The 10,197-nt window shown below is 59.2% G+C and overlaps 1 protein-coding gene across 1 annotated transcript; it reads right to left on the bottom strand.

The window, feature by feature from the left end:
• Positions 1-107: 107 nt before the first annotated feature.
• DLK2 (delta like non-canonical Notch ligand 2) lies at positions 108-5,754 on the bottom strand. The gene is made up of 5 exons (XM_029047483.2): positions 5,495-5,754; positions 2,916-2,976; positions 1,739-1,869; positions 1,430-1,574; positions 108-1,108 (listed from the first exon to the last, which is right to left on the bottom strand). Exons 1-5 carry the CDS (start codon positions 5,568-5,570, stop codon positions 310-312), a joined length of 1,212 nt encoding a protein of 403 aa, XP_028903316.1. The 5' UTR covers positions 5,571-5,754; the 3' UTR covers positions 108-309.
• Between the last annotated feature and the right edge of the window lie 4,443 nt (positions 5,755-10,197).

Here is a 10,197-nt window from a genome sequence, read left to right on the forward strand (position 1 = left end):
CCCCAAAAAACTACCCCAGGCCCCAGTCCTCCCCCAAAAGCTGACATCACCGGAACCCCAGTGAGTTCTTTGGGCTGCTGCCCGGTTAAGGAACTACCGGCCCTGGGTCCAGACGCTACAGCCGGCTTCGGCCATTTTCTGACTTTATTGGAGGGAACTCCTGTCACACGATCCACGTAATAAAAAAATAATATTTCTGGTGAGGCCACGTCCGCCTCAGCGGGCGGGACCCCGGCTCAGGGCCCCGTCAGTCTCTGGCACGGGTCAGGGCGGAGCCCCGGGCGTCGTCGTCCTCCTCCCTCCTGCCAGTCACAGTGCCGTGGTCTTGCCAGGCTCGGCGGGCCCGGGAGGGGACCGGGGGGGCTCGGAGGGCAGCATGCTGACCTGGCACTCCCGGTCGTGGCGCTCGGGGCCGGGGGGCGGCGGAGGGCGGGGCGGGCAGCAGCAGGAGGCCGGGGGGCGGGGGCCGCGGGGGCCCCGGCGCCAGGCCCGCCGGGTCAGCAGCGCAGTAGCCAGCACCAGCGCGGCCGTGAGCGCCCCGAAGACCAGCACGGCCACCAGGCGGGGTTCCCTCAGGCCCGGCCCTTCCCGCCGCCGCACCACCTCCTTCACCGAGATGCGCAGCAGCCCCGCTCCCGCGCTCTGGGGGGGCGAGGCCGTGGCCGGGGCAGCGGCCTGGGCGGGCGGCCGGGGAGGGGGAGCGGGGAGGAGAGGAGGCGGAGGGGGAGGGTCTGTAGGGGGGTGGGACGGGGCCAGGGGCACCACGGCCCGCACAGGAAACTGGCACGTTTTGCCCCCGAAGCCATCGGGGCAGACGCAGTCGAAGTCCCGGACGCGATCCCGGCAGCGGGCCCCGTTCTGGCAGGGGCGGCTGGCGCAGTCGTCCAGATTGACGGTGCAGAAGCGGCCGGCGAAGCCCGCGGGGCAGAGGCAGGAGAAGCGGTTGATGCCATCCCGGCAGGTGGCGCCGTTGGCGCACGGACGCATCAGGCAGTCGTCTACGTCCACCTCACAGCGGGGGCCCACGAAGCCCGCCAGGCAACGGCAGGTGAAGTTCTGGGCGTAGCCACGGTCGTCCTGGCACTGGCCTCCGTTCTGACAGGGGGCTCTGCGAGGAGAGGGATGGACGGACGGATTGAGGGGGCGTTCTGAGCCGGGTCCCCTCCCTGGTGCCCCCCCACCCCCCGACGCCCTCCATTTCCCCTCTTTCCTCCTCCCCCCCGATCCGTTTCTCACTCTGCCTCTCCCTCTCCCCCAGCTTCCCTACTCCGTTTTCCTTTTCCCCGGCCTCCGCCTTCTTCTCAAGTCTGATCCCCCCGTCCCCTTCCCGCCCCCTCAGACCCGGTCCCTCTCCCCCTCACCTTAGGCCCAAGCTGCCCGACTCCTTTAGACGAGGCCCGCCGTCCCCCGCCCCCCGGCTCCCCCTTACCTGGCACGTTCACAGGGCCCCTCCTTGAGCTCGCAGTCGTGGCCGTGGAAGCCGGGCGGGCAGAGACAACGGTACCCTCCGTCCCCCTCGTACACACACTGGGCTCCGTTTTGGCACGGGGGCCGCTCTGTGCAGATGTGCTCGTCTGGGCGGGGGCGGGAGGAAGGGCCCGGGCTCAGCCTGCAATCGCCGTCCTCCCTCCTCCCCAGCCCCCCACCCCCCATCTTTTGGGAGCCACGCTTCCCCTTGGCTCGGCCCTCATCCTACAGTCGCCAGTCGTGAGTGCCCCCGACCCCCCGCGGCCCTCACCTTTGTCACAGAATTTGCCAGCCCACCCGCTGTGACAGATGCACTGCCAAGGTTGGTGACAGGTGCCGTGCAGGCAGCCGGGCATCCGGACACAGCGTTCGCAATGCTGCCCCTCCCAGCCAGGGTCACACCTGCGGAGAGGACCGGGTTAGCGCCCGGAGGGGAGGGGGGCCTGCGCTGAGAAGCAGCGGGGACTAGTGGAAGGACCTAGCGGAAAGCCGGGAGTAGGGAGGCCTGGGTTCTCATCCCGGCTCTGTCACCCGCCTGCTGGGTGACCTTGGGCAAGTTGCTCGATTTCTCTGGGCCTCTCATCCGTAAAATGGGGACTCGCTACCTATCCTCCCCGCCCCCCCTTAATCTGTGAGCCCCACGTGGGACAGGGACTCTGATCACCCTGGATCTACCCCAGTGCTTGGCACATAGTAAGCACTTAACAGATACCGCAACTACTCTCATCTTCGCAGACCCGATTCTGGCTTGTTTCTCTCAGTCTTGAGAGAGTAACGGCGAGATGTCATCTTATCCATTCCTCTGTCTCCGAACTGCACTGACATAACACATCCCGGGCAGCTGAGAGGCTCTTCCAGCAACCTATTCCCCCTCCCCCTTAATCTGTGAGCCCCGTATGGGACAGGGACTGCGTCTGATACAGAGTTAATCAGGCCCGACACGGTCCTTGTCCTACGTGGGACTCACAATCGAAGTAGGAGAACGGGCATTTAATCCCCATTTTGCAATTGAGGAAACTGAGGCTTGGAGAAGTTAAGTGATTTGCCCAAGGTCACGCAGCAGGTGAGTGGCAGAGGGGGGATTGATAATAATTATGGTGGGATTCCCAGGTCCTCCGGCTCCCAGGCCCACACTTTATCCACCAGGCCACGCTGCTTCCCAACGATCCTTTCCCTCTTCCTGATCGGCCTGCTCCTCCATCCCTTTCCCTTTCTCGGACTCTTCTTGGGAAGACCTAGGGGAAAGAGGTTTACGCTCTAAACGGCGGAAGGCAGCGGGGACTAACCCTGAGACGTTCAGCAGGGTTTGAAGAGGAGACGTACAGTGATAATTTGGGCCTCGGGAGATGGGCGCAAGGGCTAGGGCTTGGACTGTTAGGAGGACGGGGGCCGAGCGGATCTAACCCAAAACAAGACTTGGAGTTGGGTGGGGGCCGGGCAGGACTTACTTGCATTGGCCGTCGGGCCCGCAGCAGCCGTGGGCCAGGTCACAGTGGGCGCTGCAGTCATCTGCTGAGAGAGAAGTGGGCGAGGTCAAGGCTGCCCGGGCCGGGCCGGAGGGCTCGCCCCTTCCCGGGACCCCTTGTAGGGAAGGGGAGGACGTTGAACCCCTGGCTCCGCTGGACTCTCGTTGCAGGCAGGGGATGTGTCTGTTTATTGCTCTGTTGCCTTCTCCTAAGTGCTTAGTACAGTGCTCTTCACACAGCTAGCCCTCAATAAATAGGATTAAAAGGATGACTCCGTTCTCTCTAGACCGTGAGCCCGTTGTGGACTGGGACTGTCTCTCTTTACTGCTCTATGAGAGTTTCCAGGGGTTTAGTAGAGTGCTGTGCACAGAGCTAGCGTTCAGTAAGTAGGATTGAACGGACGACTCCGTTCCCTCTAGGCCGAGGAGCCCGTTGTGGGCAGGGACCGTCTCTTTTGGTCTATCAGAGTTTCCAAGGGCTTAGCAGAGTGCTGTGGACACAGCTAGCGCTCAGTAAATAGGACTGGGCGGGCGACTGTTCTCTCTAAGCTGAGGAGACAGCTGTGGGCAGGGACTGTCTTTACTGGTCTACTAGAGTTTCCAAGGGTTTAGTAGAGTGCTGTGCACACGGCTAGTGCTCAGTAAATAGGACTGAACGGACGACTCCGTTCCCTCTAGAATGAGAAGCCCGCTGTGGGCAGGGACTGTCTTTACTGAGAAGCAGCGTGGCTCAGTGGAAAGAGCACGGGCTTTGGAGTCAGAGGTCATGAGTTCGAATCCCAGCTCTGCCACTTGTCAGCTGTGTGACTGTGGGCAAGTCACTTAACTTCTCTGGGCCTCAGTTACCTCGTCTGTAAAATGGGGATTAACTGTGAGCCTCACGTGGGACAACCTGATTACCCTCTATCTACCCCAGCGCTTAGAACAGTGCTCGGCACATAGTATGCGCTTAACAAATACCAACATTATTATTACTGCTATATCAGAGTTTCCCAGGGCTTAGCAGAGTGCTGTGCACACAGCTAGCGCTCAGTAAAGGGAAGCTGCTTGGGGAAGCAGCATGGCTCAGTGGAAAGAGCTCGGGCTTGGGAGTCAGAGGTCATGGGTTCGAATCCCGGCTCCACCACTTGTCAGCTGTGTGACTGTGGGCAAGTCACTTCACTTCTCTGGGCCTCAGTTCCCTCATCTAGAAAATGGGGATGAAAGACTGTGAGCCTCATGTGGGACAATCTGATTACCCTGTATCTACCCCAGCGCTTAGAACAGTGCTCTGCACATAGTAAGCGCTTAACAAATACCAACATTATTATTATTATTAAATAGGACTGAATGGACAACTCCGTTCCCTCTAGACCGAGAAGCCCACTGTGGGCAGGGACTGTCTTTACTGCTGTATCAGAGTTTCCAAGGGCTTAGCAGAGTGCTGTGCACACAGCTAGCGCTCAGTAAATAGGACTGAATGGATGACTCCGTCCCCTCTAGACCGAGAAGCCCGTTGTGGGTAGGGACCGTCTCTCTCTTTTGGTCTATCAGAGTTTCCAAGGGCTTAGTAGAGTGCTGTGCCACAGCTAGCGCTCAGTAAATAGGACTGAACGGACGACTCCGTCCCCTCTAGACCGAGAAGCCCGTTGTGGGTAGGGACCGTCTCCCTCTTTTGGTCTATTAGAGTTTCCAAGGGTTTAGCAGAGTGCTGTGCACACTGCTAGCGCTCAGTAAATAGGACTGAATGGATGGCGCCGTTCCCTCTAGACCGAGAAGCCCGTTGTGGGTAGGGACCGTCTCCCTCTTTTGGTCTATCAGAGTTTCCAAGGGCTTAGTAGAGTGCTCTGCACACTGCTAGCGCTCAGTAAATAGGACTGAGTAGACGACTCCGTTCCCTCTAGGCCGAGGAGCCCGTTGTGGGCAGGGACCGTCTCTTTTGGTCTATCAGAGTTTCCAAGGGCTTAGCAGAGTGCTGTGCCACAGCTAGCGCTCAGTAAATAGGACTGAACGGACGACTCCGTTCCCTCTAATAATAATAATAATGTTGGTATTTGTTAAGCGCTTACTATGTGCCGAGCACTGTTCTAAGCGCTGGGGTAGACACAGGGGAATTAGGTTGTCCCACGTGGGGCTCACAGTCTTCATCCCCGTTTTACAGATGAGGGAACTGAGGCACAGAGAAGTTAAGTGACTTGCCCACAGTCACACAGCCGACAAGTGGCAGAGCTGGGATTCGAACTCATGAGCCCTGACTCCAAAGCCCGTGCTCTTTCCACTGAGCCACGCTGCTCTAGACCGAGGAGCCCGTTGTGGGCAGGGACCGTCTCCCTCTTTTAGTCTATCAGAGTTTCCCAGGGTTTAGCAGAGTGCCGTGCACCGAGGGAGCGCTCAGTAAGTAGGAGCGAGGAGCGGGCGGGCGGGCGGGGGGCTGCGGGTCCTGGGTGCGTCCGGCAGGGGGCGGTGCGGGCGCGGCGGCGGGAGCCCCCGCGGGGCCGCGCCCGAGGAGCGTGCGGGGCGCGCGCGCCCGGTGCGCGGGGCGCGCGGGGGGGGGTCGGCGGGGGCGCGCGGGGCGGCACTGACCTGGCGCGGGCTGGCCCGGGGCCCCCACGATCCACAGCAGGGCCAGGAGGCGGAGGCAGCGGCGGGCTCTGGGCATGGCCGGCCCCGGCGCGGACACCTGCGGGACGCGGACGCGGGGGTCGGTGGGTGTGGCGGGGCCGGGGACCCCCGCGCTGCGGCGCGGAGCGGAGCCTAGCGCGCCGGGGCGGCTGCCATGCCGAGCCGGGGGCTCCGGGGGCCGCCGCCCGCCCGGGGAGGAAGGAGCGTGCGGGGAAGGAGCGGGCGGGCGGGCGCTGCCAGGAGCGGCGTGTGGCGGCCGAGTCCGCCCTCCCCCGGGGGCGGTCGCCCGGCCCGCCCCCCGCAACCAGCTCCCCCGCCCCCCCCCGCCGAGCCCCGCAACGCCCCCTCCCTCCGCCGCGCCCCCTTCCGGCCGGACCCCGCACCCACCCCCGACGCCGGCCGCGCGCGCCCCCTGGCGGACGGGCCCCGCGTCGCGCCCCCGGCCCGCTACGGCGCCCCCTGCCGGACGCCCCCGGCCCCGCACCGCGCCCCCTGTCGGCCGGACCCCGCCTCGTTACACCCCTCTCCGGCCCTGCACCCTCCTCTCCCCCTCCCACCACTCTTCCCTTCCCCCGACCGCCCCTCTTTTCTTCCCAAGCCCCCCCTCCCCCTGCTGCGGCTCCCCCTGTGCGCTCACCACTGCCCATTGCCAGATGCCCTTTCTCAGGCCCCCCATACGGTTCACCCCCAAGGACAGCTCGCCCCCCTCCCCCGTTGCCACCTCTCTCCAGACCTACTTTCCCTCCTACTGGCCCTCCTCCCAGCCCCTCGCCAAATAAAGCCATTTCTCCCCTCCTCTCCATTAGCATCCCAAGTCGCTGGATTTTCGGTTGCCAGGACGACCGATGGGCACCCCCCCGACGGCCCCCCCCCAACCTCGGTAGCCAGCCCTTTGAAACGGGATGCTTTTTCGGCCTTTGGGGGGGGATTCGGGTGCATCTGGGTCCCATTTTCCTCCACCCCCTCTGACCCACCCCTCAGGAGGAGGGGGAATTAGAGGTGTGGGGGGGGGCCAGGGGGAGCGAGTCTCCTGCTCCTCTAGGAATCAAAGTACTTACATAAATCTGCCTCTTAAGATAGCCGGCAGTACGGTTCTCCTCCTGCATGGAGACTTTAAATCATTTGACACCCCCTTAGAAGCGGGGAGGGGAAGGAGGAGGAGTGGCTGGAGAGGCAGAGAGAGACCTCTCTGTCCCCTTTCTCTCACCCTCCCTCGCCTACACCTCATTTAAAGACCCCCCCCCCCCCCCATGAAATGCAACCCGGCGGGACCCTGTTGGGAGACGCTAAGAAGGCAGGCGAGTCTGAAGGGAGGCGGGGGGGAATGCAAGAGCTTCTGAAAGATGATGACAGCGCCAGGCGGAAGAATGAGCAGAAACCCAGCAAAGAGCAATCAGTGATGCAGACGACGGCTGAAGATGCATCATTCTTCCCAGATGCTCCTGCGGACACGGGTTTAAAAAAAAAGTCTCCCCACCGGACGCACCATCGTTGCTATACGGTCTGCCCACTCCCCATTTGCAAACGGGTCTCAGAATTGTGAACTTCCAGGGGCGTTGAAGGAAGCGTTTGGCCTAGTGGAGTCAGAAGGACCTGGGTTCTAATCCTGGCTCTGCCACTTGTCTGCTCAAAGATTTTGGGCAAGCCACTTAACTGCTCTGTGCCTCAGTTAACTGTAAAATGGGGGTTAAGACTGGGACAGGGACTGGGTCCAACCCAATTTGCTTGTATCTACCCCAGTGCTTTAGTACACATAATAAGTGCTTAACAACTACCACGATGATTATTATTATTAGAGATGCCAGTCGCTGTCCGGTGGGCACCGGCAGCCCCGTGGAGGGTCGAGTTGGCAAAGGGAGGAAAGTGTGTGTGGGGTGGGCACAGGAACTAGATCTAATACTTACGTAGGTCTCGACTCTGTTCCATTACCTGTTCTTTGTCCAGTCAGTTCAGAATTTACTGAGTGCTGTACTAAGCTATCGGTAGAATGCAATATAACAGACACATTCCCTTCCACAATGAGCTTACAGTCCACAGGGCTAGACAGACATTAATATAAATAAATAATGAAAATATAAATGCTGATACCTAAGTGCTGTGGGGCTGGGAGGGGGGATGAATAAAGGGACACAGAGGGTGACACAGCAGGGAGGGGGAGAAAAGGAAAGGAGAGCTTAGTCAAGGAAGGGCTCTTGGAGGAGATGTGATTTCAATAAGGCTTTGAAGGAGGGGAGAGTCGGATGTGAGGAGGGAGGGCGTTCCAACCCAGAGGCAGGATTTAGGCGAGAGGTCGGCGGTGAGATAGACGAGATCGAGGTACAGTGAGAAGTTGGCATTAGAGGAGCAAAGTGTGAGGGCTGCATTATAGTAGGAGAGTAGCGAGGCGAGGTAGGAGGGGGCAAGGGGATCGAGTCTTTTAAAGCCGACGGTGGTGAGGAGTTTTTGTTTGATGTGGAGGTGGATGGGCAACCGTTAGAGTTTCTTGAGGAGTGGGGAAACATGGCCTGGATTTTTTTTGTAGAAAAATGCCCCGGGCGGCAGAGTGAAGTATGGACTGGAGTGGGGAGAGATAGCAGTCAGGGAGGTCGGCGAGGAGGCTGAGGTAGTAATCAAGGCAAGGTATTCTAGCAGAACTGGGCATGTATAATTCTAACTAGGGAAGACCTGCTTGTCCGGGTGCCTACCGAACCCTCTTTGGGCGCCTCAAAATGGAAGACCCAGGCGTGCGTCTGTACCTCTGGGCCTGCCTGTGAGCGGGAGACACGCTGAGCCTTAATGTGCAAAGGGGGTAGAGAATTACTTCCCACCTGCCTCTGTGCTGGCTGTTTGGAGTGTCTTAACCTGCGTGACCAGAATCCCTGTGTTCAAAATGGGTACCTGGTGCTATTATCCTCATTATTATTACTATTATTGTGTTGCTATTTTGTGTCTGGGTGAAAAGTCAGGCGCCCCAAGCCTTCAGGTGCATGGCCAGGTCACAAGCCTTCCAGAGAGCGGACACAGAGGCCTGCCCCCACACACAACTGCACACCCAGACTCCCTCAGACACGCACACCACCCCCCACTCCCTGATACTACAGCAGTTCTTGTTGATCCAGACCCACTGAAGCTAGTCAGAGAGCCCAGGGGGTGGGGGGCTGATGAAGGAGGTGGGAGAGGGGGCCTGGGGAAAGGGAGGAGGGGGCATGTTGTCAGCCAGGAGGGAGAAATGCGACACCGTTGAAAGTTTGATGAGTGCCGGGGTGGGGCAGCAGCAGGGAGCAGATGGAATTCCTGGAGCTATTGTCCCGGGCTGTCACCGGACTCCTAGGAGGGAGAGAGTGCTGGATAATTTATTGGGGAGTGGGAGACCCGGGAGGGGGCCGGCGGGAAGACATAAACGTGAAGGCTGTTGCGGAAATATTTTAACTCGGCCTAGAAGTCCGGAAGGGGGGGGGAACCCGGCTCTTTTTCCTCCTGGGGAGGCTCCAGGCCAAGATCCCAGCTGGCCGACTCACAGCTTGGTCCCCTGACCCTTGTGCTTTTGGGTTTTTACCTCTAACCTGTCTCTAAGCCAAGGGCTGAAAGATAGGGAGCAGGCTCTGTATTCCAAAAGCTCCTCAGGTAGATGTAAGATCCGCAGGGCAAGTCTAATCATTCAATTGTATTTATTGAGCGCTTAGCTCATAGTAAGTGCTTAACAAATACCACCACTGTTGTTATTATTAAGTATTATTAAGTGGTACAGGAGGAAGTGGAGGGAGGGATAATGCAGCTTCTGGATCTCTGGAGCTCCCGGGCAGCAGGATTTGGAAAAAACCTGGATGTAGCCTAGTTTTGCTCCAAGACTTGCCCCTTTGACCCAGCACCTTTCCCTGCTTGTGCCACCTAAGGGAACAGCTGAGGGTCTGGGAGAAGTGACTCAAATCCCTGGAATTTTCCTTGGGGGGGGTGGACTTCCCTCTTTTTTGGGGGGGTCCCCAAAGCTCTAGGAACCTGGGAAGCTGCTCTAGCAAACGGGCCCTACCCCAAAACTAGTCCCTGTCCAGGGCACTTTTATGGGTGCTGCTGAGCTGCTTGCCTTTTCTTTTGCCTCTACCCAGTACTTGGATCTCTGCGTGGGTGTGTAAATCCCTGAAATCGGATCAGTTCCTCCGGATTGGGCTCTGATCCAGAGATATGAGGTTCTACGGTACTGACATTGTGTGTGTGTGCAGAGGGGGTGTGGAAGGGAGGGGACGGGCGAGAAGACAAGTTTTGGTTGAGGGAGATGCCCCTTCTGCGTCTGATCCATTTATCGAGTGCTCATTGCATGCAGAACACTGTACTAAGCCCTTGGGAGAGGACAATAAAGAGACACATTTCCGGCCCGCAAGTTTACAACCTAGCCAGGGAGACAGATATTAAAATAAAGTGGAGCAGCGTGGCCCAGTGGAAAGAGTAGGGGTTTGAGAGTCAGAGGACTGGGTTCTAAACCCAGCTCCACTACTTGCTTGCTGTGTGATCTTGGGTAAGTCACTTAATTTCTCAATGCCCGAGTTTCCTCATCTATAAAATGAGGATTTAATACCTATTCACCCTCCCCCTTAGAGAGTGACCTCCCCAGTGGGATAAGGTCTGTGTTTGGCCAGATTGTCTTTTATCTACCCCAGTGATTAGTACAATGCTTGGCACATAGTCTGTAC

Source organism: Ornithorhynchus anatinus, chromosome 19, assembly GCF_004115215.2.
Source record: "Ornithorhynchus anatinus isolate Pmale09 chromosome 19, mOrnAna1.pri.v4, whole genome shotgun sequence".
NCBI classification, from domain to species: Eukaryota; Metazoa; Chordata; class Mammalia; order Monotremata; family Ornithorhynchidae; genus Ornithorhynchus; species Ornithorhynchus anatinus.